The following is a 27,955-nucleotide window of genomic DNA, read 5'->3' as shown; positions in this document are numbered from 1 at the left end:
CTCCGGGCAGGGCCGGGATCGGGAGAGCGATCCAGTCCCTAGGCTCAGTGCCGGCCCGGGTGAGGGCAGGGTCCGGCTGAGGCTCCCGCGAGTGCGGGGTCCCCTACTCCATGTGTTGGAGCTGCCTGTCTCCCCTACTCCCTCCCTTTCAACCCCGGAGCCGGAGAGGAGGAGGAAGGGGTGCAACGAGGGCGAAGCCCTGGCCCTTCTGTCCCCCTGTCCCTAGGGCCCCTCCCCCTGCACTTGGGAAAGGCCCATGACACCCCGTAGCCGACCCTTCGTGGACCCCCCTCCCCTTTACTCTGTTCCTGTTTTTTGTTTGTTTGTTGTTTTTTTTTGTTTTTGTTTTGTACCCAGGCTATTTATCTCCCTCGGAGGAGGGATTGGGGTGGAGTCTCACAGCCCAGTGGGTCAGTGTGGAGGCTCCCCAGGGACCTGGCATTTTGGGCAGAGAAAAGAGGGAGCACCGTCTTCCTGCTGCTCTCCTAGTGGCTGGGAACTTCCTCCCCGCTGGCCTTTACGGAGGAGCTCCCAGAACCTGACATGGTGGGGCCCATTATTGTATATAGTGTCCTCATCAATCCTTCAAGGACTGAATGAGGTAGGGAAAACTGTCCCCATTCAACAGAGAAGCAAACCGAGACCCTAGAGAATTGGCATCATCTTTTAGACTCATGGGCTATTCATTGAAGAGCTGGGTTGCAAATCTGCCTTTCTGTCCTTGATGACAGTGTTTGAACCTGCCCTGGCCTCTGTCCTGACTGCAACCCCTGCCAGGGTCCCCTCTTAAAGGCCAGCTGCCGTTGTCCAAGGCAGACAATGTGGAGTAGCCAGGCCTCTCCAGGCCTTTTCATCCCTTTCAAAGGCCTGCACGGCCCCCACCCCCTACGGCCTCAATTCTTTAATTCTTTTCAGAAATTCTCCTTTCCCAGTGGTCAGGGGCCAGCATGCCCCTGCTGGGCTAGCAAGAGCGGTTGACATGGGCAGGGCTGGAGGATGGAGGTGGTTGAAGCATCAGAGGCCAGAAGAGCAGTTGTCTGAGACAGGGGTGGACGTGTGGTGGATGTCACAGCCACCACCTATCGTGTGCAGACCACAGTTAGCCTGAGTCGGCCCCATTACCTGCATTCATCAGCTCCAGAATCTTCCCAGCTGCTTGAAGGTGTGTGCTTTTTATGATTCTGTTTCTTAGAGGAGGAAGATGAGGCTCAGAGAGGGAACATGACCTGCCCAGAGCATGGATGTGAGCCGCCAGAATCCCAGATGCTAAGAGGAGAAAGACTATTAACTCAGAAATCCCACTGTCAGGCTCAGGATGATGGTAGCACAGCTTAAGACCCAGACTGCCCTGCAGTCAGTTCAAGACAGGGCTTCCCAGCCTGGGCTCCTCACCTTCCAGGGTCTCCTGAGTGGGAGCAGGATGGTGGCTATAACCAGGTATCTGGTGGTCACTGGAGACTGTCACTCCATGTGTTGACAGAAGCCCATCACAGTAGCCTGAGCATTCCAAAAGCCCTGTTGGCAATGCTATTGCACCCATTGTACAGATAAGGAGGCTGAGGCCTACAGAGGAAAAGTGGCACCTCAATCTAGACCAGTCAATTTCCAAATCCAGTGGCTTTTTCTACCCAGCAGCCTTCCTGGAAGAGGGAAAGAGATTGTTGGCTTGGGGGCACCAGGAAAGGTTTGTAGTCATGATTAGGAGTTAGGGGCTCCAGGCTTGGACAAAATGGAGACAGAATTCCGTGCTGGTACAGGCTTGATGTGTGACCTCAAGTGGGTCACTTCCTGGCCCTAGGTCTCAGTTTTGCTCTCAGTTTCCTTCTTTCCTCATGGGAAGGGCCAGTACCAGGCCTTACCTGCAGTGGTTCCTGCTATCAGTCATGTCATATGGGGGTAGGGACCTGGAGCTTGAGGAGTCTGTGGCCTACCAGGACCTCCACTTGTGGCCCCATCCCCGCGTTGCTGGAGACAGCATGGGGATGTCATGCCCTGTCAGCCATCCTGCCACCCACACCCCAGCACCCCAGGCACCCCTTGGCAGCCAAGGGACCAGAGGCAGAAAAGAGGCTTTGTCCTGGGGAGGGGTTGGCCTGGGAAGGCATCCAGGGGGCCGCCCCCAGCCCCAGGAATGTGGTGACACTTGGAGACCCCCGGAACTGGGGTGCCCAAGGGCTATGCAGAGCTGCCTTGGCTTGCCTCTGCTCCTGGAGCTGCTTCCTGCCCTGCTGAGGTCCTTCCAAGCCTGGAGCGCGCGTCCTTTAACCACTTATCTCAGCATTTCAGCTGAGGATTCAAGCTTTCACCAGCCCAGACCTCTCGCCCCTGCAGTGCCGGCCTCCTTTAGGCAAATCCTAGGATCAGGGAGAATGGAGGGCTCTAAAATGGAAGGGATCTGCCCCAGCCTCTCTCTAGGGGGCTCCAATCCCAGCTGATGCCCACAGGAGTAACCCGGGTAGGTGCTTTCTCTTGGAGCCTCAGTTTCCCCCTCTGTAAAATGTAGAACCTGATAATCCCTATTCCAAGGGGAAGACCTTGTGAAGTAGGTACTGTGCTGGTGTCCCCAAGCCCCAGGGAAGCCCCTGGACCACAGCTGCTGGGTGTGGCGCCCATGTGTGGGCCTGAGCCCCTCAGTCCAGGAACAGGAATAAACAATAGCTGTTAGTGCTGTGCTAAGGGTTTTGAGTGAAGCTTACCCCACTGGAGGAAATTCTGCTGTCCCCATTTGCAGATGGACAAAATGAGGTCCAGAAAGGGTCAGGGCCTTGTCCAAGGTCACCGACTTAGGAAGCAGTAGAGCCAGGGCTGGAACTTCGCCCCCACTGCGGGGCTCTGGCTCTCATCACAGCACCCCCACCCGCCTGGTCCTTTCTTTCTTCTCTTTTTCATCACGGCCCTTGGCCCCAGGCCCGCTTGGCTGCCTCCTGCAATTAGCCCCTATCACTGTTCCGGATCGCAGCCCTGGGCCCTACGTAGACAAAGTCCCCTGGGCCCCTCGTGGCAGGGGGTGGAGTGTGGGTGTAGGTGGGGGGCCCTTGTGGGGGTGGCCGGTGCCAGGCTGAGCTGGTCTGGCCTGTTTCTCCCCTCCTGGAGGCCTCTGGGGACCTGGAGGTGCTGAGTGGACAGAAGTGGTGGGCCCAGGAGAGAAGTGCTGCCTCTTCCCAGCCCCTGCCCTCACCCACCCCACTGCCCAGCCTCATCCAGCTCTTGGGCACCTTATCAATGACGACACCCCAGGGAAGGAAGCCCCCAGGGGCTGCAGGAATGGAGCACATGGGGATGGGTCACTTCATCTGTGGAACCCATCTCGGGTCCCGACTGTTCTGCCCAGAGCTGCTGCCTATTCTCCATCATTCAGCCATTCAACAAACATCACTGAGCGTCCTCAGGCTGAGCCCTACACAAACTTGGTCCCAGCTCATGCCCTCCTCCAGCACCTTCGTGAGTAAAGCCCAGGGCTATTGTGAGTGGCTAATGGGTGATGGTCAACCCCTGTGTGGGCCTGAGGGCTGAGACCCAAAGGATGAATAAGAATTTGCTGGGGCAAGAGGGAGGGGCTTTCCAGGCAGAGGGACCTTCATATGCTAAGATCAGAGACGGGAGAAGGGGCTGCATGAGAGGCTAGCAGAATAAAAAGTGAAGGACAGGCTGGGCGAGGTGTCTCACGCCTGTAATCCCAGCACTTTGGGAGGCCGAGGCAGGCGGATCACCTGAAGTCAGGAGTTTGAGACCAGCCTGGCCAATGTGGCGAAACTCCGTCTCTACTAAAAATGCAAAAATTAGCCGAGCGTGGTGGCAAGTGCCTATAATCCCAGCTACTTGGAAGGCTGAGGCAGGAGAATTACTTGAACCTGGAAGGTGGTGGTTGCAGTGAGCCGAGATTGTGCCACTTCACTCGAGCCTGGGCGACAGAGCGAGACTCCATGTAAAAAAAAAAAAAAAGTGAAAACCGTGCTTTCAGGGCTATAGGGAGTCATGGTGGGCTGCGAACCCCACAGTGGGTGTTGGCAACCTGAGGTCTGCACTTTAGAAAGAGCCTCCTGCTACCTCTGGAAGGTAGATAGGGGAGCAGGAGGGTGGCAGGGCCAGGCTAGGACCCTGTGGAGGAGCTCAGGCTGATGCTAGGAGTCCTGGGGCTGGGGTCCTCAAGCTGGGGGATGGGGTGGTTATTAGTGATCCCCAGGTGGAGGGGGCAAGGGGCTGAACTTGAACTCCACCTGGCATGAGTGTCCTCTCCTGTCCAAAAGGTCTGGCTAGCCGGCCACCAGCTCCATGTCTCCTAAAGAGAAGATTCAAGCACAGTCCAGATTGTGGCAACCAGGCAGGGACCTACATGGTTTTTTTTTTTATTTTTTATTTTTTGAGATGGAGTCTCACTCCTGTTGCCCAGGCTGGAGTGCAATGGCACGATCTCGGCTCACTGCAACCTCTGCCTCCTGGGTTCAAGCGATTCTCCTGCCTCGGCCTCCCGAGTAACTGGGATTACAGGCATGAGCCACAACGCCTGACTAATTTTGTATTTTCAGTAGAGACGGGGTTTCTCCATGTTGGTCAGGCTGGTCTCAAACTCCCGACCTCAGGTGATCCACCAGCCTCAGCCTCCCAAAGTGTTGGGATTACAGGCGTGAGCCACTACGCCCAGCCAAGATTTTTTTTTAAGAGATGATGTGTCACTCTATTGCCCAGGCTGTAGTGCAGTGGCATGATTATAGCTCATTGCAACCTCAAACTCCTGAGCTGAAGCGATCCTCTCACCTCAGCCTCCAAAGTAGCTGTGACTGCACTCACGCACCAATGGTGGAGATTTTAATTAAGGAAGCAGGAAAAATATTGTTGTTTTTTTTTTCTCTAGCTCCCCCCTGGTAAAAAGAAGGACAGCTCTGGCTATTGTGGACCATCACAGGCCCACCTCTCCTGGCCTAGTCTGGGGACAGGGCATGTGAGGGCTGTTGTCCACGTGTGTGTGTGAGGGCAGATGGCTCTGTGCGTGCCTGTATAGATATGTGTGGTAAGATGGCCAACAGTGCCCTGCTGGGCCTGCCTTCACCTGTTTGTGTACATGTGAGAGGAGTGTATGTGTGTGTGTACACGTGTGCCCACATGTGCACTGCAGGGCCCTGTGTGGACATGTCCAGAGATCACAACTTCAGCCTATCTGCGTCCATGTGAGACGGCATGCGTGTGTGTGTGTGCATGTGCGGGTGTGTCAGTGTGGGTGCAAATGTGAACGCATTTGCAGGGAGGAGATTTGACTGTGACTGTGTGCCCTTCTGGGCCTGCTTTGGTCTGTCTGTGTCCGTGTGACAGAGCTGATGAGTGTGTGTGTGTGTGAATGTATGAGGGCACAGAGCCCTGTATCTGCAGGTATGGATTTGTGTGCAGGGAGGACGGTCATTTCTGTGATTAAATGTCCTGCTGGATTTGCCTTAGCCTGTCTGTGTGCGTTTGTGTGCGGGTATGTAGCTGTGTGTTTATGTGGATCTGTGTGTGCACATGGAGACCCGTGTGTCCATGCATTGTGTATACATATGCCTATGTGTGTCTGTGTGCACGTGCTCACTGCAGTGCGTATTTGCCTTATGTGCACATGTGTGTGCGTGTATGTATCTGTGTGTGGCTCTGTGTGCGTGTGCATGAGCATGCGTGTGTCCATGCATTGTGTGTACATATGCCCATGTGTGTCTGTGTGCACGTGCTCATTGCATGCATATTTGCCCCTGTGTGCCTGTGAGTTCATGTGTGTGCGTGCATTTGTGTGCACAGGTACTGTGTGCTTGCGATTGTCTGCTCACTGGCATAGTGCATTCATTCTGTGTCCAGGGGCCCTTTCCTGTCTCCAGAGCTTCCGACTGTCCTCTGCCCAGATTGTCCTCTTCTTCCCTCCCTCTTTCACTCGTGAAGCCCCTGGGCCAGCCTAATGAGTGTCACATAGGCTCCAAGGAGCCTCTGAATCCCCTTAACCTATACACCAAGTTTTATGCATATTTCTGGAGAGGAGCCACGATTCATAGCAATTTTCTAAAGGGGCTTATGCCCCCCCCTCCATATTCAACCCTAACAGGTTCAAAACCACAGCTCTGGTTTTTTTGTTTGTTGGTTGGTTTTCTGTTTTGAGACAGTCTCGCTCTGCCGTCCAGGCTGGAGTGCAGTGGTGCCATCTGGGCTCACTGCAACCTCTGCCTCCCGGGTTCAAACGATTCTCCTGCTTCAGCCTCCTAAGTAGCTGAGATTACAGGTGCACATTACGACGCCCAGCTAACTTTTGTATTTTTAGTAGAGACGGGGTTTTGCCGTGTTGCCTAGGCTGGTCCTGAAATCCTGATCTTCAAGTGATCCACCTGCCTTGGCCTGCCAAAGTGCTGGGATTATAGGCATGAGCCACTGCGCCCGACCTTTTTTTTAGTTTTAAAAAAATTTTTTATAGAGATGGGGTTCTCACCGTGTTGCCCAGGCTGGTCTTGAACTCTTGGTCTCAAGCGATCCTCCTTGCCTCAGCCTCCAAAAGGGCTGAAATCTTCACCTACTCATTAGGAGAAACACTTGTAGCCTGGGGTTGAGAGTGCGAGCTCTGGAGCCAGAGGGACTTGAGTTCCAACCCTGACTGTGTCGCCCATCGTGGGTTCCTGGGGCAAGTCCTAGACCCCAGGGTCTCAGTCTTCCCATCTGTATAGTGGCTGGGTTTTTTTTGTTTGTTTGTTTTGAGACAGAGTCTCGCTCTGTTGCCTGGGCTGGAATGCAATGGTACGATCTCAGCTTACTGCCACCTCCGCCTCCCAGATTCAAGCAATTCTCCTGCCTCAGCCTCCTGAGTAGCTGGGATTACAGGCTCCCACCACCACACCCGGCTAATTTTTTATATTTTTAGTAGAGACAGGGTTTCACCATATTGCCCAGGCTGGTCAAACTCCTAACCTCAGGTGATCCACCCGTCTCGGCCTGCCAAAGTGGTGGGGTTACAGGCATGAGCCACTGTGTCCGGCCTAAAGTGGCTTTTTAATAGAGTATGAGAATCAACTGAGCTAACACGTAGAAGGCTCTGGGCACAGCTCCTGGCGTGCAGCAAGCATGATAAACATAGCTATGGTTTGTGTAGGAGACAGCAGATGGAAAGCCCTCCTTGCTCCCAGAGGTGGCAGTTTGAGAAAAGAGCGTCATCTTTTTCTCACTTTGTATGCACGTATCTGTACATGTGCCCGCATGTATAAATAGTTGACTTTCTGTCTCTCTCTTAATGTAATAGAAATGCAATCACTGTATATCCATTGGTCTTTGCTTTTTTTCTCCCTGTAACCAGGGGTGATAACTGGGTCTCAGGTCAGCACGTGGAGACCTCAGGCTTTGTTACAGCATCTGGTTTCCCGTGTCTGGTGGCTCCATAGCTGTTTAGGCTGTTCCCAGTTTTGTGCCATTTCTGTTGGTGCCACAGCAGGCACCTGTCACATCTGCATGGGATGGCTGGCCGAGGGCTCTGTGGAGCTTCTCCTGCTTCATGGGCCAAACCGAACCATCCCTTCTCCCAGCCCACCTCCAGGGCTGTACCTAGGTTGTTTCCTCTTCCGGCACTGATTCTGGTGTGGCACAGACAGATGAAGGGAATTCCACAGGGCCCTAAATTGAGTTAGTTGCCTGGTCCTGGCCCAGGAGTTTCTCCTTCTGGTTGTCTGGGGTGGGGGCAGGGCTGCAGCAAGCGGCGGCTGCACTATGCTTGGCATGGGAATCTCTGTGATGGCTGGGACATTCCAGGTGCTCAGCAGCCCTCAGCCCTGCACAGGGTCACAGGCCCTGTGCTTTTCGCAGGGGCTGGAGAAGGAGGGAAGGTTTCAGGTGACCCTTCTCAGCCTGGGTCCCCCACCCCTCCCAGACTTTCTTCCTGCCCTCAAGCCTGGGGTCAGCAGGTTCCCAGGCCAGGGTCTTCACAGAGCCACAGACCGTGGCTCAAGGAGATGAGGAGACGGAAGCTGAGACTCTGGGATGGAGTCAGAGGCTGGGTTAGGCCATCCATGTTGCTGGGTTCAAATCTGGCTCCTCTATGCACCAGCTGTGACATGAGCAGTTGTCTTCACCTCCCCAAGCCTCAGTTTCCCCTCTGTAAAAATAGGGTGGCGGTACCTTCCTACCTTCCTCCCTCACCATTAGAAGATCGTGTGAATACCCTTAGCATACAGTAAGTGCTCAATATGTGCAGTGCATTCTGATTATTAGTTGGTATTTGGAGAAGTCAGTCCTCTGGGCTTGGGGCATTGATTACACAACCCAGCTGTCCCACAATGGGGACATGGGGATGAGTGAGACAGGGCCTCTCCTCTTGCATGCTGGCGGAGTGGGCAGGCACGAATTGGCGGCTTAATTCAGCGTGACAGGTGTGCAGATGCTGCGGGAGCCAGGGCAGGGCACCACTGGAATTGCTCAGGGCAGGGTGGAAATGGGAAAGGATGGAAGGAATAGGCCACGTCACATCCGGGCTTTGAAGGTAGGAAGTGCCACAGGGAGAAGCAGGCAGAGGGCCCAGCACCAGCAAAGGCCTGTGGCAGGTGTGGGCACAGGAAATCCTGAGGGCTGGGGAGTTGGGTAGGCAAGGCAAGGATGTAGGCAGGTGTCCATTCTGTGACATTCCCTCTAGGGAGGGACCGAGGAGCAGATGGAGAGGCCACTCTCTGCAGTTGTCCAGGCAAGAGCCAGGCAGTGATAGTGGCCTGGATGGGTCAAAGTTGGAGAGGAGAGAAGCTGGGGAGGGAGAGCTCAGGGGAAGATGGCCCGCTTCCATCTTTCCCCTGCCGTTCATTCCTCAAGACCTACCAGGAGTGCTCAGCACGGCCCCACCCCCAGGGCCATGACATCCACCCCTCAGCCGCAGAGACTCCCACCAGCCATTTGGGCCCAAATGACTTTGCAAGCTCAAGGGGTCTCTCTGCCTGGGGATTCAGGGCTCTTGAAGAGAACACGGACATCCTCACCCATCCTCCCAGAGTCCCCGGCAGGGGACCCTGCATGGTACCTGAGTATCCTCTCTTTGGGTCTGTTTCAGGAACTGGTGCTCCTATGTGGTGACCCGCACCATCTCATGCCATGTGCAGAATGGCACCTACCTTCAGCGAGTGCTGCAGAACTGCCCCTGGCCCATGAGCTGTCCGGGGAGCAGGTAAATGAGGTGGAGAAGGAGCTGATGGCATTCTAGGTGGAGGCACAGTTTGGGCAAAGGCCTGGTGGGGGGACTCCATGGGGAGTGTAGGGGAAGACTGGACCCCAGGGTGGGTGGAGCAAAGGTAGCATCAGCTGACACCATTCTCAGCCTATCCCCTGTGCTGTTGAAGCACGCTGGAGGGCTTCCTGGGGGAGGGATACACCATTGCTTGCATTCCTTTACTCAGTGAGTATTCACTGCTGGGCTCAGGCCAGCCCAACCTGCAGGGTCTTCCTGTCCAGCTGGTATCCAATCTCTGATCCCTGTGGCAAGGTGGTGGGGGAATGGAAAGGCTGAATCCCAAAATGCAGGAGGAGAGAGCCTCCAAAGGGAGTTGGAGGCAGCAGAGGATCCTGGGGGTTCTGGGTTTGTTCCCATGGGTATTCAGGGCAGTGGGAGAGGTCGTGGAGGACCCTGTCTCAGCTGGGCCACCTGGGGACTCTTTCAGCTACAGAACTGTGGTGAGACCCACATACAAGGTGATGTACAAGACAGTGACTGCCCGTGAGTGGAGGTGCTGCCCTGGGCACTCGGGAATGAGCTGCGAGGAAGGTAGGACTGCCCGGCTGGCTCCCAGAGCCCCGCGACAGCAGGCCAGGTGCCTCCCTGCAGGTGCATGGAGCCATGAACTGTTAGAGAGTCATGCACAGTACTGTGCCTGCTGGGGCCAGCTGCACAGAGCCCGGCTCAAACACAGTCAGTGCTTGTTGTCCACCACTGCCCCCCACGGTGACCGCTTGCCTCTTGGGAGACTCTCAGGACCCCCAGAAGAATTTTATACATGCTGCATAGCTCACATTTTAAGTCATGCCATCCTAAGTCTTTCCTCCACACTTGGGGAAAGCCCATCCAGACATTTCCGTGTGACATGGTAACAGACATTACAGGGAAGCAGAGAACCATTTTAGTCAGTTCATGGGTCAGAGAGGTAAGAAAGGTTTTACCTATCCTACAGATGAGGAAACTGAGCTCAGGAAGGGGGGGGCACACACCTCTGTCTGTCTGCCAGGCTGTAGTCTCCACCCGCTCCCCAGGCTCCAGGGATGCGAGGGCTTGGCTGGGCCCCTTGTGTGCGGAGCGTGTCCCAGGCTCAGGGACTTCTCTCACTCCACCTGCCTTCACTGTGTGTACCTCTGGGTGGCTCGGGGCTGAGCACCCTGCAGGGGCACAGAGGAGGCAGCCTGGGCCTCCCAGGAACCTGGCCATACTCTCCCCTGCAGAACCCTCTCCTCTCCTCCAGGCACCTGCCCCACTGCTGAGCAGCCCAGACCCCTCCCACCCTCACTGCCTGGCTGAACCCATGAGCAGCAGATTATTGAACACCAAGAGCTGTGTTTTCAAGCATGGCGCTAAAGAGGATGGGCTGGCCCAGAATCATCCTGAGAACCAGGCTCAGAGACAGCTCAAGGGACAGAAGCATTCACGGTCCCCAAAGCAGCACATGAACGAGAACGTCAGTCTCAGGACATATCCCAATTCCAGAAACACAAATGTGCGAAAATGTAGCCTCTGACTCGAAGGAACATGGTGCTTTCAGAAGCCATAGCTCACAGGTGTTTCTTGGGAGATTTGCGCACTTCACCTCCCGGGGACCCTCAACAGCCCAGTTCACAGATAGGGTGACTGAGGTCCAGTGAGGTGGAGTGGAGTGCCCAGAGGCACACAGCCATGAGGATGGTGTTCAAAACTCACCACGCAGTGGGGGGAGGTCTGGCAGGTTCTGACATGGGGTAGAGGAGTACCCAGTGAAGTCGGGGAGAAACCGAGTGGCTAGAGGGTGTGCCAAGACACCCCATGCCAAACACCCCTGCAGAGAGGCAGCCACAGGGCCGATGTGGGAGCCTGGAGCGGTGGACAGACGTTTGAAGGGGAGCCAGGAATAGCACCCTCTTGTCGCTGGTGGGAGGGAGAGGGGAAGGCAGGTGGGGCCGAGGGGCAGGAGGGCCAGCCAGGAGGGGCGGCTGCCAAGGAGATCACAGAGGAGCCGTGGAGGGGAGGGCCGAATCCCCGGGGCATGGGGGCCGCCTGGGCCCAGGCAGGGCCTCCCCAGACAAAGGCCATTCTGTCCCTGGCTCCCCTCCCAAGGGCAGACCTTCCTGGTCTCTGGGGCTTTCAAGGAGCAGGTGAGGGAGAGGACAGGTGGGGACAGCACCCATGCCCTTGAATCTAGCTGCAAGAGGCCGTGACTCCAGGAGCTAGGCCAAGGGCTGGGGGCTCTGCTGATGCTAAGGCAGGGGCATGAGCCAGGCAATGGAGCCAGGCCAGCTCCCTCTGTGGGGCCTTCAGGTCCCAGCGTGGGTATGGGATACCTGAGGCTTCCTGGGCCGGGCCAGCTTTGCCAGCTTTGCCGCACACCAGCTGCATGGCCTTGGGCCGGGGACTTCCCGTGCCTTGTGCAAGTCATTGTGCAAGGGCCCTGGGCTTGGGGGCGCTGCACTCCAGGAGGCATTCTTCTCCTGCCCACTCGGAGGGAAAGGCACCATCACTAAAAGGCACCAAGCTGCTGTGTGTGCCCGCAGCAGCCCGGGCTCCCCCACGTTCAGCCTCAGTGTCCTCGCCTGGGAAGTGGTCAGGATGATAAGAGTCTGCCTCCCTGGGTATTGCTGGGATGAAATGTTGGAGACTGTGGAGGAAAGGGAGGTGGGTGAGTGGATGCTTCCACTATTCCAGAAAACTCTGCTGGGGTCCTGGGAATGGGGAGCAGGGAGGCACAGGAACATTGCCAGGGGACCCTGGTCTCTGCCCTTCCTCCCACAGTTGAGTTCAGGCTGGGCTCCCCGGCTGCTTCTCGTGCTGGTGCCCACTCTTGTCACCTGCCTAGCGCTGTCTCTTGACCCTGGAGCCATAGAGGTGCATCACAAGGGCGAACAGGGCCCAGGGCAGCCTGCAGTGGGCCAAAGGAGGAGAGGGAACACCTGCCATTCCGGAATCCAGCCCTAAATCAGCTGCACTCTGCTGTGTGACTTGGGGCAAGTCCCTTCTCCTCTCTGAACTTTGGCTTTATCTGGAAGTCACCCAGCATGAAGAAGTAGCACTCATGATTGGCTCATGGTAGATGCTCCACAAATGTCTTCTGCTCCCATCCTGCGCCCCCACCACCCACCCCATGCTGAGGATTCCATGGCCTCCTGCCTCTGAGACCCCACTTCACAGTCAAGAAACGGACCTTGAGTCTCTGTGAGGTTGGTGGGCTCTAGTGAAGGACTTCACAGCGCTGGGCCCTGGTTTTCTGCAGAATGGGGATGTTCACTTTGTGACAAATGAGGATTGTCTCATTTGATGTCCATGGCAACCTGTGGAGAAGGGGCTAGAATGGGCTCCATTTTACAGATGGAGAAACTGAGGCTCAGAGAGGTGATGGGACTGGCCCGAGGTTACTCAGCGGGTGAGAGCCGGGATCGGGACCTGTCTGAGCAAGCTTCTGTGCCCCCAGGCCTCAGGAGGTGGGGCTGGCGGAGGCTATCACCTGGCCCCCTTTCATCAGAAACAATAGGGCTTATCAGAAACAATGGGTGAGGAAGAACCAAGGCCAGAATGCACCAAGTGGGCCAGGCAGGGGTGGGCGCAATGCCAGGGCCATGTCAGGAGGGCGGGCTGAGCCCCACAATCAGCTTTTCTGGGCCTGGGCCTGACCCCCTGAGTACCTGGGCTGGTGGACTCTGCTGACAGTGGGGCTGCTGCAGTAACCCCCATGACACCCTGCCTCTTGAGGCTTCCTGCAGACAGATCAGCCCCGCTGTCCGGATGATGAAAGTGAAGCTCAGAGAGGGTGTGGGTCTCACATAAGGTCACACAGCAAACAAGTATTGTGGCCAGGTTTTTCCCCAGGGTGCCGACCTGAGTTCTGTGGCATGCCCCTGCCCCAGACCCTCCTGCAATAATCAGGACAAAGGGAAGGAAAGCTGCTCCGTGCTGGGCGCTGCAAGGCATACCCCCCCACCCCCGCCACAGGAGCCATCACATCATGGTACAGAAGGCCCAGATGCAGAAACTGAGGCTCAGAGAGGGGAATGCCTTGTCCAGGGGAGCAGTCTGTGAGCTGAGGAGCCGGGCTCAAACCTGGTCAGTCTGACTGCAGCCAGGGGTCTTTCCCCTGCAGAGTGCTGGCTGAGGATGTCCCTGGGAGCCTCTTCAGAAAGCTGGGATGCTGTGAGGCTGGCGGAAGCCAGTCTCAGCCCCAGCTTCTCCCAGATAGAAAGATAGAGAGGCTGGGGCTCCCTCCCCTCCCCTCCCTATGGACCCCATGGAGCTGGACTGCCTCTGCTTCCCCATCATCGGTCCCATTGTCCCCAGCATACATATTTTTTCCCCATCCATGGTTATTCACAGCCCTGTCTCCCAGGAAGAGGAGCCAGAGAGGGGACACTTGCCCGAGGTTGACCACAAAATAGCCTAAAAATGGGCCAGGCACGGTGGCTCACACCTGTAATCTGAGCACTTTGGGAGGCCAAGGCACTTTGGGAGGATTGCTTGAGGCCAGGAATTCAAGACTAGCCTGGGCAACATAGCAAGACCCTATCTAAAAAAAAAATTTAAAAATTAGCTGGGCATGGTGGTGCACACCTGTAGTCCTGGCTACTCAGGAGGCTGAGACAGGAGGATTGCTTGGGCCCAGGAGTTCAGGTCTGCAGTGAGCTGTGATCCTGCCACTGCACTCCAACTTAGGTGACAGAGCAAGATCCTGCCTCTAAATATAAAATTTTAAAATAGCCTACAAACAGACTGAGGTTCTAGCCCAGGCCCTTCCTGGGCTCCTTGGTCTCTTCTACCATCCAGGGCTGGGCACGCTCCACACTCATCTCTTTCATCGTAACCAGGCTCCAGGTATGGTGCTAAGTCTGAGCTTTACTTTGCAGATTCAGAATCCAAGGGCTAACCACTGCAAATCCACCCACATCCACCACCCAGCCACCCCCACTCCTGGGAGTCCCGGCAACCCCCACCTCCTGCCAGCCCAGCCTGCATGCCCAGCCGACTGTGTGGCTGCCTCCTCCACTCTCTCAGCCCCTGCCTGGATCCCCTGAACCTCATCCTCCCTCTGTTTGAACCCCCTGCCCACACCGGCTTTGTCTCTCATACATGGCCTTGGCAGTGGCCGGCAAGTCACTGCTCTGCCTGCAGCCCTCTGGGTGCTCCCACCTGGCTAGGTTGACCCCCATCCTGCCACCGTTACTCCCACATCCCCAGTGCCTGGCATGGGCCACATATAAAGTGAGTGCACAGGAATTGAATAGGACCTTTGCCTGTCCTGAAGAGGCGGCCAGGCCGGACATAGACTAAGCCTTCCCGGAGGCTCCTGATTGAGCTGGAGGGTTCTTGGAGCTCCCAGCCCCAGCTCTGACCCTAACCCCTGGCTCTGGCCACCAGAAGCAAATATTTACATTTGCAAAGTAAATTCCTTGCAGGAGACCTGGGCTGGGGCTGGGAAGGCTGCCTCCCTATGGCCTGTGGTTGCTAAACCGAGCAGAGCAGATCTGGGGGGTCGGTTGTGAATGAGGAAGCCGTTCCTTTGGCTTCTGTCCAGGGAGAGAAAGTCATGAAGGTGGATCCCAGGGATACCCCCAGATTTTCATACCCCTAATCCCCAACTTTTCACATCCCTAATCCCCAATTTAGGGCAAGATTGGAATCCCAGACCCCCTTGTCCCACTGCAAGGACAGAGCGGAAGCCTCTCCTCTCTGGGCCTCAGTGTTCTATATCGTGAGGTGTCGTGAGGGTCCCGAGAAGGGACACAAAGCTTCTTAGCTCAGGCCTGGCACTGGGCAGAGGGAAGAAGAGCTGCTTATGGGGCCCAGGGCTAGAAACTACAGACAGCGCTGACCATGTGGAGGTCAAGACAGGGAGTGATGAGCTTCGAGGGGGCTTTGACACTGGTAGGCGCACTGGCCTGTTTGGGAAGGCTTCCTGGAGGAGGTGACATGGGTGCAGCAGCTGTAGAGATTAGGAGAGGGCATGGGGTAGGAACGTGCATGTGTGTGTGTGTATGTATGTGTATAGGGCATGTGAGGACCTCCCAGATGGTGGGAAGTGGCCCACAGTCAGGTTCCCAAAGTGGAGCTGGGGTTTGTGGTCCTGGGACCAGCCTTCAGGGCCTCCCTGGGAGGACAAGGTTGAGGCTAGGGAGGAGCCCTTCAGTAAGGACCACCAGGCTGAGATGAGGAGGGTCTCAGCTCACAGGGGCCTGTTTCAGGGCCTTTGACCAAACACCCGTGGGAGGGATATGACATTTGTTTTGTTTTGTTTTGTTTTGTTTTGTTTAGAAGGAGTCTCACTCTGTCGCCCAGGCTGGAGTGCAGTGGCGCGATCTCGGCTCACTGCAAGCTCCGCCTCCCGGGTTCACGCCATTCTCCTGCCTCAGCCTGCTGAGTAGCTGGGGCTTCAGGCATCAGCCACCAGGCCCGGCTAATTTTTTGTATTTTTAGTAGAGACGGGGTTTCACTGTGTTAGCCAGGAGGGTCTCGATCTCCTGACCTCTTGATCTGCCCACCTCGGCCTCTCAAAGTGCTGGGATTACAGGCATGAACCACCGCGCCTGGCCGGGATATGACATTTTTGTCCAACAGCAGATCTCCCCACAACCTGTGGCTTCTTCCTTACTGGAATTTTGTGTGCTACAGGGTCATTTTACAACCTGCTATATCCCTTAAAATGTTTCTGTCCATTTCTCAGAATTTTGGGGGAGTTTTTGGATAACTTTTTGTGAATCTTGAATCCAAACCCAAAATTTTCTGGTCTTTTGAACAGTTTTGTTATTTCTTTAAACTCTTTTCTTTTTTTAATTTAAATTTGCAATTACTTTGAGCATTTGATGTCTGTGCTGCTGTCAGACCACATTTTTATTTGTTTTTCTCATTCTTTCTGGCCCCTGGAGAAACATCGAAAACAAACTGGTTGAAAAAGAATTTCCAACCACTAGTTTACAGATTAATAACTCAGGGACACTCTAGTATGACATTAAAACATTTATGCAGATTTCATTTTTTTTTAGATAGGGTCTCACTCTTTCAGTGTGGTACGATCACAGCTCACTGCAACCTTGACCTTCCAAGTTCAAGCTATCCTCCCGTATCAGTCTCCCAAGTAGCTGGGACTACAGGCATGTGCCACCATACCCAGCTAATTTTTAAATTTTTTGTAGAGACAGGATTTTGCCGTATTACCCAGGCTGGTCTCAAACTCCTGGGCTCAAGCAATCTGCCCACTTCAGCCTCCCAAAGTGCTGGGATTACAGGTGTGAGCCCCTGCACCTGGCCCATTTATGCTGACTTTTTTTTTTTTTTTTTTTGAGGAGTCTTACTTTGTCACCCAGGCTGGAGTACAGTGGTGCATTTTCAGCTCACTGCAACCTCCGTTCCCGGGTTCAAGCGATTCTCCTGCCTCAACCTCCCAAGTAGCTGGGATTACAGGCACATACCACCACCCCCAGCTAATTTTTGTATTTTTAATAGAGACAGGGTTCCACCATGTTGGCCAGGCTGGTCTCGAACTCCTGACCTCAGGTCATCCACCTGCCTCGGCTTCCCAAAGTGCTGGGATTACAGGCGTGAGCCACTGTGCCCGGCCTATGTTGACGTTCAAGACAGTTATGTCTGCCTTATATTTGGTTTGCTTGATCGAAATTTATTTTCAGTTGGTGATTCATGTATTCATCAACAAAAGTTTTATAAATGGCCGGTCTCGGAGGCTCACACCTATAATCCCAGCACTTTGGGAGGCCGAGGCAGGTGGATCACTAGGTCAGGAGATGGAGACCATCCTGGCTAATATGGTGAAATTCCATCTCTACTAAAAATACCAAAAATTAGCTGGGCATGGTGGCACGCTCCTGTTGTCCCAGCTACTCCAGAGGCTGAAGCAGGAGAATCGCTTGAACCTGGGAGGTGGAGGTTGTAGTGAGTCAAGATTGCACCACTGTACTCCAGCCTGGGTGACAGAGTGAGACTCCGTCTTAAAACAAAAAAAAAGTTTTATACATGAAGCCCATGAGATCCTACTGGGTGCTGGGCACTTTTGTAGGCCGAGCACAAGACAGACAAGGTCCCTGCCCTAGTGGGGCTGATGTTCCAGCCAGGAGGCCAGAGGACAGGCAGTGGCCTGGGAAACTGGAACACGCTAGAAGGTAGATAATGCAATGGAAAAAAAGAAAAAAGAAAACAACAGCAGAATAGAGAGGAGGGCAGAAGCGGATGGGGAGAGCAGCTGAAGCTGCATCACAGAGGAAACTCAAACATCCCCACGTTGCGAGAGATGGCCGCTTCTTTTGGTCAACTTCCCGAAAAGAGTACTAAAATGACATCACATCTCTACCTGGAAGCAGAAAGAATGAAGAGCGCTTGGTGAGGCCATTTTTCTCAGGCACCAGCACTCCTGCTGAACATTGAGCCTCTCTGCCGGGTGCCCCTGCACCTCCACCAACCAAAAAAAGAAATCTGGCCCTGGAATCAGGCCGACCTGTGTTCAAATCCAGGCTTGGGACCGTCCCGCAGACAACCGATGGCGAGTCGCCTCTCTTCTCTGCCTCATTTCTTCCAAGTGGGGAAGTGGAGTTGAGTGTCATTTACTCATCCACCTTTATCTGAGCATGGGCAACAGAGAAGAGGTAGCACAGAGCTGCTCTGTGCCTCAGTTTCCCCACCTGGAAAGTGGAGGTGGTACTAGCACCCACTCACAGTTAAGACTATGTATGTGAAGTGCTTAGAAGGTACTAGGCCCAGGGTACATGCTAAACAAGAGTTGTCTGTTCTGATTATCACCTTCCTTGTAGGATTGAGCCAAGCTATACAAGGTCCTTCACATGGGCATGGTTCACAGTGATGTCTCCCCTCCCCAGGGAGTCCCCAGTGCCGGCCCCAGTCCTGGGCTGGCAACCCATCTTCCTCCATCCTGGGTGAGATTAGCCCCCTGTGCCTGGGCAAGTCACAGGCCCTTGAGGAGGGTGTGCTGGGGATGCAGGCTCAGCACGAGTGGAGGCCCCACAGTGGGACCCAGAGCAGGGCCTGGCAGCCTCCACTGGGGGCTGGCCAGAGGGACTCGTCTGGTTTGAGTTCCCGGCGCCTCTCGCTCCCTGCATCAACCCACAGCCCTGCTCTGAGCTGCCAGGCCCATGCCTTATTTGGGTCTTGTCTCCCCCCAGACAACATTTCGTGGCCTTAAAAGGAACGCCTGGGGGGCTGAGGGGGGCAGTTGCCAGTGCTGGCTCCACAGCCTCTCCAGCTGTGCCCCCGCCCCTGGTTTGGCCAGTCCATCCCTCCAGCTGTGGAGAAAACCAGTCCCCCAAAGCCAGACCAGCCAGGATGGCTGGGGCGGGTGCGGGGGGGTCCTCCTTGGGAGGGGTGGCAGCAGGGGTTGGCCCTGGAACTGGCTCCCCTTGCCCTCCCAGACAGCCAGCCTCCCTCTGGTTTTCATTTAAAACCAGGGCTGGATCCGCTTCAGTCTCCTCTTAACCAAGCCAGGCAGTGAAAGTGTGGATGGCAACAGTCACGGCGGCCGTTTATTGAGCACCTACTGTGTGTGCCGGTCACTGTGTGTGCACAGTGGGCCCTTTGCATTCATGGCTGACCTCAGGCCTCACCTCAGCCTGGGAAATTTAGAGGCCTTAGAATCCCATTTTACATATGGGAAAATAAGTCCAGAGAGGACAAGTCATGCAGGACAGTAAGTGTCAGGGCTCGGACCCAGGCTTGTCTGAGCTCTAAACTCTTAGCCCATCAGGCTGGCTGGGGTTGGGGTCGTTGGGGAAGTCCTCAGCCTCATCCATGGCCCCCGCCCCATTGCCAGCCGCTCTTCCCAGCCCTATCAGGTGGCCAGCCTTGCTCTAGCTCAGCCCAATTCATGCTGTGTGACCCAGATACATGGACTCTCCTTCTCTGGGCCTCTGTGTCCTGTGCTGAGGGGAGTAGGGATCCCTTCTGGGGCTGCAGTGGTGGGCAGGGGGACCTGAGGGGGCAAGGATCATACCCCAGCAGGGTCTCACCCTCCATCCCTCAGTTGCAGGTTCCTCTGGCTCCTTGGAGCCCATGTGGTCGGGCAATACCATGCGGCGGATGGCACTTCGGCCCACAGCCGTCTCAGGTGGGTCCTGGGGTAGCTTCTTGGGGTCCCCTGGGCTGAGGGAGCTCTGGAGCGGGCTCAGGGCAGTTTAGTAACTGTCCTAAAAGCCAGCAGGTCTGGCAGTGGAGGGTCAAGGACAGTAACCGTCTCCCCACCCCGCGCTCCCCAGGCTACAAAAGTTGCTTTGAGGGGCACAGAAAGGACCCCAGAGGGGCATCTGACCTGGGTCCAGACACCTGGACCCATGACCCCTGGACTCTTGCAGACGCCGGTTCAATCCCCCTGTTTCCTCTTTTTGTGTAATCAGCACTTTTCTGAATGTCAGCAGTGTGCAAGGCCCTGTGCCAGGCACTTCCCATCAGCAGCTCATTTAGACCTCACAGCTGTCCACTGCCCTCCCATTGTCCCCTTTTTAAAGAGGAGGAAGCTGAAGGTCTCTGACCTCCCTGCCCTGCCCTGCTCCAGGCCCCACAGCTGGGAGTCGGGGCAGCACCAGGACTAGACCCCAGATGTGCTAGTTAGGCACTCACCCCTCCCTGCTCTGAGCCGTGTCCTCAGGTGTGAATGGGGGTGACACTCCTGTGAGGAGGGGAGAGACTGCTGGCACAGCACTCGGCAGGGCCAGCAGCTGGGAGGCTCCGTAAATGTCCAGAGCTGCTGTGAATGACTCACGTCATTCTCGAGAGTCTCACCCAGGAGACCGGGGGGTGCTGGATGGTGGGTCGGGGGAGGCTCAGAGGATGGCACCTTTGAGGCCAGCCCAGTCCAGACTGCACTGGGTAGGTCCCCAAAGCTGGTAAGCCCTGGCCCCAGCCCTGCCCAGGCGGGAAGCAACAGGATCTTTCCAGAGAGGACAAGTCACGCAGGACAGTGTCAAGGCTCAGACCCAGGCTTGTCTGAGCTCTAAACTCTTAGCCCATGAGCCTGGTTGGGGTCGTTGGGGAAGCCCTCAGCCTCATCCATGGCCCCCACCTCATTGCCATTTCCTTGGCTTCTGGGAAAGAGGTCATTTTGGACACACAGGCTGCCAGGGGTCGGGTCCCTGGTCCTGCTGCAGGAGAAGCAGGCCATTCTGGAGGCTCCAACGCCAAAAAGAACTCATAGGGTGAGGTCCCCCTGGATCCACCATGATCCTGTAGCCCCTCCCCAGCCTAAGGCTCCCTCATGGGTTGGAGTCATCAGATATCTGATCCTTCCCTGCATCCCACCTCCCAGAGACTGAAGGGCTCTGAGGGGGAGCCTAGGACCCTCGGCCCTGGCCCCAGCTTCCTTCCTCCCCGCAGGTTGTCTCAACTGCAGTAAAGTATCAGAGCTGACAGAGCGGCTGAAGATGCTGGAGGCCAAGGTGGGTGAGCAGCTCTCTCCTGGGTGGTTGCCCCCTGCCCCAGGCCAGTCCGTGCAACCACCATCCCACCCTCCCCTCCTCCTTCCCCACACCCCATGCTTGCACCCTCAGCGAACCCACAGGGCAGCTCTGAGCTGACTTAGCGAGCAGCATCCCCTGTCAGGCATGTCCTGGTTTCCTCTAGTGTCCCTCCCTTGGAAGCCTGCTCACAGGTTGTGCCTCAGTTTCTCCTTCTGTAAAGCGGAGGGGACACTAGCATCCACTCAGTGAAGACTGTATATGTGAAGTGCAAGTCACAGCCAGCCTGGCCTGTTCTTCCTCCAGGAGGCCTGTGAGCTCCCTCCCATGGGGCTCCATTACCATCCCAGCCAGATCAGCAAAGACACTGCCCAGAGATCCTGGTGGGATCTCCTGGCTGCCCCTGCCCCATACCCTTTCTCTATCCCCCCAACCCCCATCCATAATACAATCTTCCTGGTTTCAAAAACAAAACATCTATCACGCATCTCAAATTATTTCAAGATAAAATGTTTTGTATTCTTTGTTTCGTCTGGTTTTGTTTGAAACAGGGTCTTCCTGTGTTTCCCAGGCTGGAGTGCAGTGGCGAGATCTCAGCTCACTGCAACCTATGCCTCCTGGGCTCAAGCAATCCTCCCACCTCAGCCTCCTGAGTAGCTGGGACCATAGGTGAACACCACCACATCCAGCTAATTTTTTAATTTTTGGTAGAGATGGGGTTTCTCCAAGTTGCCCAGGCTGGTCTTGAACTTCTAAGCTCAAGCAATTCGCTGTCTTGGCCTCCCAAGGTGCTGGGATTACTGGGATTACAGGTGTGAGCCACTGCGCTGCCATAAAACTTTTTTTTTTTTTTTTTAATTAAAAAGTACAGCTTGGTGCAGTGGCTCACACCTGTAATCTCCACACTTTGGGAGGCCGAGGCAGGTGGATTGCTTGAGGCCAAGAGTTCGAGACCAGCCTGGCCAACATGGCATAACCCTGTCTCTTTTAAAAATACAAAAATTAGCCTGGCATGGTGGCACACGCCCATAATCCCGGCTACAAAGGAGGCTGAGGCATGAGGATCACTTGAACCTGGGAGGCGGAGGTTGTAGTGAGCCAAGATCATGCCACTGTATTCCAGCCTGGGCAACAGAACGAGACTCTGTCTCAAAAAAAAGAAAAAAAAAAAAATTAGGCTGGGCGCAGTGGCTCAACCCTGTAATCTCAGCATTTGGGAGGCTGAGCCGGGTGGATCACAAGGTCAGGAGTTCAAGACCAGCCTGGCTAAGATGGTGAAACCTTGGCTTTACTAAAAATACAAAAAATTAACCAGGGCCAGGTGAGGTGGCTCATGCCTGTAATCCCAGCACTTTGGGAGGCTGAGGGGGATGGATCACCTGAGGTCAGGAGTTCGAGACCAGCCTGACCAACATGGAGAAACCCTGTCTCTACGAAAAATACAAAAATTAGCTGGGCATGGTGGCGCATGCCTGTAATCCCAGCTACTCGGGAGACTGAGGCAGGAGAATTGCTTGAACCCAGGAGGCAGAGGTTGCAGTGAGCTTAGATCGTGCCATTGCACTCCCGCCTGGGCAACAAGAACGAAACTCTATCTCAAAAAAAAAAAAAAAAAAAAAATAGCCGGTCGTGGTGGCAGGTATCTCTAATCCCAGCTACATGGGAGACTGAGGCAGAGAATTGCTTGAACCCAGGAGGCAGAGGTTGCAGTGAGCTGAGATTGCACCACTGCACTCCACCCTGGGCTTGGTGGCTCACACCTGTAATCCCAGCACTTTGGAAGGCCAAGGCAGCAGAATTACTTGAGGCCTGGAGCCCGAGACCAGCCTGGGCATCATAGCAAGATTCCATCTCTACAAAAAATTAGCTGGGCTTAGTGGCACACAGCTGGCACACAATCCCAGCTGCTCAAGAGGCTGAGGCAGGAGGATCACTTGAGCTCAGGCGGGCAAGGCTGCAGTGAGCCGTGATAGCACCACTGCACTCTAGCCTGGACGGCAGAGCTAGACCCTGTCTCTAAAATTAAAAAAAAGAAGATGCCCCTGATTTATCCAGTGGGAAAACCAAGCTTCCAAATAGCATGTGCTGGCCCCTGAGTTACAACGCACGGGGTTCCAGGAGCAGTTCCCTGAGCTCTCTCCCAGGAGAAGCCCACGTAAGAGGCAACTCAGTCCCACATCTGTGATGGGAATTCCTGGTTCAGGGTCTGCTGAAGAGTTTCAGCTTTTCTCTGGACAGGCCCCCACGATCCCCAAGCCCCTGGTCTATGGTCATCTGGCTCTCTTTGGTCCTCAGCAGCTGAGGGGACACCTCTAGCTTCCCGGAGTCTTCCTCACTGTGGACCCAAAAGTGGACTTTGTGTACACCTCCAGGTTTCTATTTCATGTCGACTCTTCCAAACTTCCTTCCAAATTTAGTGAAAGGCCAGGAATGGTGGCTCATGCCTGTAATCCCAACACTTTGGGAGGCCGAGATAAGCAGATCACTTCAGGTCAGGAGTTTGAGACCAGCCTGGCCAACATGGTAAAACCCCATCTCTACTAAAAATACAAAAATTAGCCAGGTATGGTGGCGCACGACTGTAATCCCAGCTACTTGGGAGGCTGAGGAAGGAGAATCACTTGAACCCAGGAGGCAGAGGTTGCAGTGAGCCGAGATCGCGCCACTGCACTCTAGCCTGGGCAACAGAGCACGACTCTCCATCTTGGAAAAAAAAAATATTAATGAAACTCTTCCAGCCATACTCTCTGGTGCTTTAACAAATCAAGAAAAGCTTCTTATTTGTAGATAAGCATAGAAAAAAAGCGCATGGCCCAGCAAGCACCGTGACAGTCACAAAGCTCAACTTGGATGGCAATGATGGTGTCAATGACTTTTCCATAATGCGTGTTATGAATCGTGTGCTTTGAAAAACACTGTCACTTCTAATGAAGCTCTGTGCCCCTGCGAGCCTGGGGCTCCACTCCAAGCTGGGCCCTGCTGGCTATGTGCCTCCTGCCTCCCACACCAGACCCCTTGGCTGGCCTGTCCCTAGTGAGACCTTGCCTCATGCCTGTAATCCCAACACTTTGGGAGGCTGAGGCAAGATGATCGCTTGAGCCCAGGAGTTCAAGACCAGCCTGGGCAACACAGCGAGACCTTGTCTCTACAAATAATTTTTTTTTTTTTAATTTGCCATGTGTGGTGGTGCGTCCCTGTGGTCCCAGCTACTTGGAAGGCTGAGGCAGAAGGATCGCTTAAGCCCAGGTGGTTGAGGCTGCATGAGCTGTGATGGTACCACTGCATTCTAGCCTGGGCAACAGAGCAAAACTCCATCTCAAAAAAAAATAGGGAGGGGTCCTAGTGAGACCCTAGTACCCACCCCGTCCCTGTCTTCCTCTTCAGGTGGCCATGCTGACTGTCATAGAGCAGCCAGCGCCTCCAACACCAGCTACCCCTGAGGACCCTGCCCCACTCTGGGGCCCTCCTCCTGCCCAGGGCAGCCCCGGAGATGGAGGCCTCCCAGGTGAGTGGCAGACTCAGACTTGCCTGTGGGAATGAGCAGTGGGTTGGGAATTGGGGAAGTGGGATTCTGGTCCCCACCCTGTCACTGACTCCCAACTTAACCCTCTAGTGGGCCTCAGTCTTCCCATTTCCCGTTTCTTAGACCCGCCTAAGAGGACCGTCTCCTGGGACTCCTGAAACCTGCAGTCCCTGGAGACCAAGCAGCCCCAGCAGACCCTGCCTAGAGGTCGGGGGGAGCTGGGAGTGGGGATTCTGGATGAGCCTCCCTCCTCCAGGCCCAGCGGGGACACTGACCTCTGCCTACCCCCCTACCCCAGGACTGCCAGGAGCCATAGAGAGTGTGAGGGTCCCGCTGCTTCCCCGAAATGGTAGGTGCTGGTAGGGGGGCTGGGGCCAGGGTAGGGGTCAAGAGCAGATTTGGAGCTGCCAGTCTGATATGCTTTACCCCCCAGACCAAGTCGGTGCTCGGGGGCTGCCCGGGCCCACCGGCCCCAAGGGAGATGCCGGCAGCCGGGGCCCAATGGGGATGAGAGGCCCACCAGGTGAGTGCCCGCAACGTTGCTCCACAGCTCCTCTGGCCACCCCCCCACCAGGTGGGCCCTTCCCCCCTCCTGACATGGCCAGGATGGCCTGGGCCCTTTCATCTGCTTGCCTCTTCACTCAACACCCCGCCAGGGAGTGCCCCGCTCACACCTGGGCTCCATGAAATCCTCTCTTACGTTCACTCGACTCACATTCCCTGGGCACCTACACTTAGCAGGCTCTGGGCTGGGCACTGGGTGGGGTCAGACATGTCCCTGCCCTTCTGGAGCTTCCAGACTGCTGGGAGCAGGGCTGGGCAGAGGAGAAGCAGCAATGCTTGCCCCATGTGACCAGGGTTTCTATGAGGGACTTTGGGGGTTTGGGAGCCCCAAGGAAGGAAGACCCAGCCTGGATGAGGTGGAGGACTGGGTGCTGTGCTCATCCCCCTGTTAGACAACCAGGGAGCCTAGGTCTATGGACTGTGGGGCCCTCTCTCATGCCCACCGCTCCAGGCTGCCTTGTCCTGTCGCTTAAGGCCACCCTAGGCTTCCCTGCCTCCTGTATACCCATAAATCCCTGTGATTCCATTGCAGGTCCACAGGGCCCCCCAGGGAGCCCTGGCCGGGCTGGAGCTGTGGGCACCCCTGGAGAGAGGGGACCTCCTGGGCCACCAGGGCCTCCTGGCCCCCCTGGACCCCCAACCCCTGTTGGGCCACCCCACGCCCGGATCTCCCAGCATGGTGAGTCCCCACAGGTGGAGGTGGGGGTGGAGTAGCCATCAGCACAGTGCCCGCTACCATCTGCCAGGTGCCTTCTGTGTGCCAGCCCTGCTCATGGTAGGCCAGGTGTGACCCAGTCCTCCAGCAGGCGCTGTTGTCCTCCTGTGTTTACAGATGAGGAACACTGAGGCCCAGAGAGGGGAGGTGGCTTGCCAGGGTCCCACAGCCCCGGCGTAGGGGAACGGCTTCAAACGGGCTGCCTCCAGAACCTGTGCTTAGAGCCACCAGGCATCAGGCCATCCCGAGCCTTGGAATCCAGTTCTCAGAGCACTGGGAAGCAAAAGACCTGGCAGCAGGAAGCGAGCTCTGAGCTCCCAAGGCCACAGGCCTGGCCCCTCCTCCAGGCCCTGATGCACGTCCTTGGCTTCTTCCCTTTGGCAGCCCAGCCTGACCTGCCCATGGACTGCCAGGGGTCAGAGTGTGGAGCGCCAGATTTCAGCCTCTTTTCCATCGTGTCTTTGGTGCACACCAGTCATTCATTCTGCCATCCCAGCATTCATTCCATCTCACTATCCATACAATGGGGACAATGACAGTGCCAGCCTCCCAGAGCTGTGTAACACCCATGTACAGAAGCCTGGCACACAGTAGGTGGTGGATAAATGATTTCTTTTATTGTCATTCCCATTTGGCAGGTGACAGTACAGGCTCTGAAAAGTGGAGAGTGTTGCTGGATGTCACCAGCTAGGTTGCAGTGGGGTTAGAACCCACATCTCCCTGCTTCCTGGTCTTGCGAGACCAATACTCTCCACACTCCTCACCCTGGGAGCAGGTGCCCAGGTGGTACCAGCCATGCTGCAGGCTGCCCCATGGGGCAGTCCAAGCTGTCTTGGCAGAGGTGGCAGGTGAAGACTAACCACCCCACTCTACCCAGCTCTACTCACTCATCATCTTTGCTCACCCAGGAGACCCACTGCTGTCCAACACCTTCACTGAGACCAACAACCACTGGCCCCGGGGACCCACTGGGCCTCCAGGCCCTCCAGGGCCCATGGGTAAGTTGAGTCCAGGCCTGGGGTAAGGGGTGGAGTTGATAGATGGCAGAGGGAATAGGGTTTGGGGCTGTCAGGAGGGAGCTGATGGGGTACTTCCTGAGATTGCACTTTGTTCTGGCCCTTAGGACATCCTGTCTTTTTCCAGGTCCCCCTGGGCCTCCTGGCCCCACAGGTGTCCCTGGGAGTCCTGGACACATAGTGAGTAGTTCTCCTTGTACTCTCACCCATGTGTCTGTCCATCTTTCCATCTATCCATACATCCATACATCTGTCCGTCATCCACCCTTGTATCCATCTATCCATCCATCCATTCATCCTTCCATTCATTCATTCAATAAGTATTTATTGAGCACTTAATATGCAAACTACCTTCCATAAATCTTATTCAATCCAAGTAATGAAAACCATGTATTGTTATCACCTAAAACCAAGAAAAGTGGGGATTCTTGCCCTAGGGCTGTGGCCAGCACATGGCAACTTCCGTGAGTTGTGGTGGGACTATCTGACTCTAGGATCAGATCTTTTAACACTGAGCTGTATGAACTGATTGCTGTGTGCTTGGTGTATGGTGAAGAACCCAGAGGCCCAGACCAAGCTAGAGCACCCTCCCCCCCAACACCTCTGTTCCCAAGCCCCTGCCTGCTCCATCCTGCCCCAACACAAGGCTGAGGCCCTGTCTTGTTGCTCAGGGACCCCCAGGCCCAACTGGACCCAAAGGAATCTCTGGCCACCCAGGAGAGAAAGGCGAGAGAGTGAGTACTCAGGTGGCCCCAGGTGGGGGAATTCTGGGGAGTCCTGAGGGCCCCAGGTCAGAGCCCTCAACAGCTGACACCATTTGTCTCCTCCTACACAGGGACTGCGTGGGGAGCCTGGCCCCCAAGGCTCTGCTGGGCAGCAGGTAAGTGTTGCTGTCTGTCCTGCAATCATCCCTGCAAGATCCCATAGTCCCAGATTCTTCCTCTGACTCCATCCCCTGCAACCAGAGCTTCTGATCCTCCCTGTTTTGTCATTTATTCTCAGATGCTCCCTGTCTCTGAGACTCATTGTCCTCTTTGGATCAGGCTGCCTCTGTCTCTCTCACTCTGGCTCTCTGTTTCTTGTATCTCTCTCTTTCCCTCTGCATGTCTGTCTCTTTCACTCTGTATTTCATTTACACTCTATCTCTCCAATTCTGATTGTAGATCTGTTCATTTCTCTCTTTAATATGGTCGATTTTTATGTATTTTGGATCTTTGTTATTAGGTGCATTCACATTTAGTTTTTTAATGTCTCCTTGGTCATTTTACCTTTATGAAGTTAATATCTTTATCTCTGATAATACTTGTCTTGAATCTTCTTTGTGTGCTTTTAATAGCACACCAGCTTTCTTATGCTTGGCATTTGCATGTTACATCTTTTTTTATTCTTTTTCTTTCAACCTGTAACTTTATATTTAACGTGCATCATGGCCGGGTGTGGTGACTCACGCCTGTAATCCCAGCACTTTGGGAGGCCAAGGCGGGTGAATCGCTTGAGCTCAGGAGTTCAAGACCAGCCTGGGCAACATGACAAAATCCTGTC

General features: G+C 55.2%; 1 protein-coding gene across 1 annotated transcript in view; it reads left to right on the top strand.

The window, feature by feature from the left end:
• Positions 1 to 27,955, top strand: part of EMID1 (EMI domain containing 1) — a 91,160-nt gene that overhangs the window by 38,888 nt on the left and 24,317 nt on the right. Inside the window, exons 3-13 of the mRNA XM_011995741.1 lie at positions 9,026 to 9,139; positions 9,630 to 9,733; positions 19,170 to 19,253; positions 20,516 to 20,577; positions 23,980 to 24,100; positions 24,552 to 24,641; positions 25,215 to 25,361; positions 26,306 to 26,395; positions 26,541 to 26,593; positions 27,085 to 27,147; positions 27,249 to 27,293. Coding sequence (XP_011851131.1) covers positions 9,026 to 9,139; positions 9,630 to 9,733; positions 19,170 to 19,253; positions 20,516 to 20,577; positions 23,980 to 24,100; positions 24,552 to 24,641; positions 25,215 to 25,361; positions 26,306 to 26,395; positions 26,541 to 26,593; positions 27,085 to 27,147; positions 27,249 to 27,293 — 973 coding nt within the window. The remainder of the gene's footprint in view (positions 1 to 9,025; positions 9,140 to 9,629; positions 9,734 to 19,169; positions 19,254 to 20,515; positions 20,578 to 23,979; positions 24,101 to 24,551; positions 24,642 to 25,214; positions 25,362 to 26,305; positions 26,396 to 26,540; positions 26,594 to 27,084; positions 27,148 to 27,248; positions 27,294 to 27,955) is intronic.

Source organism: Mandrillus leucophaeus, unplaced genomic scaffold, assembly GCF_000951045.1.
Source record: "Mandrillus leucophaeus isolate KB7577 unplaced genomic scaffold, Mleu.le_1.0 Scaffold496, whole genome shotgun sequence".
Lineage (NCBI taxonomy): Eukaryota > Metazoa > Chordata > Mammalia > Primates > Cercopithecidae > Mandrillus > Mandrillus leucophaeus.
The sequence above is the reverse complement of the archived record's forward strand: the minus strand, read 5'-3'. Positions and strand labels throughout refer to the sequence as shown.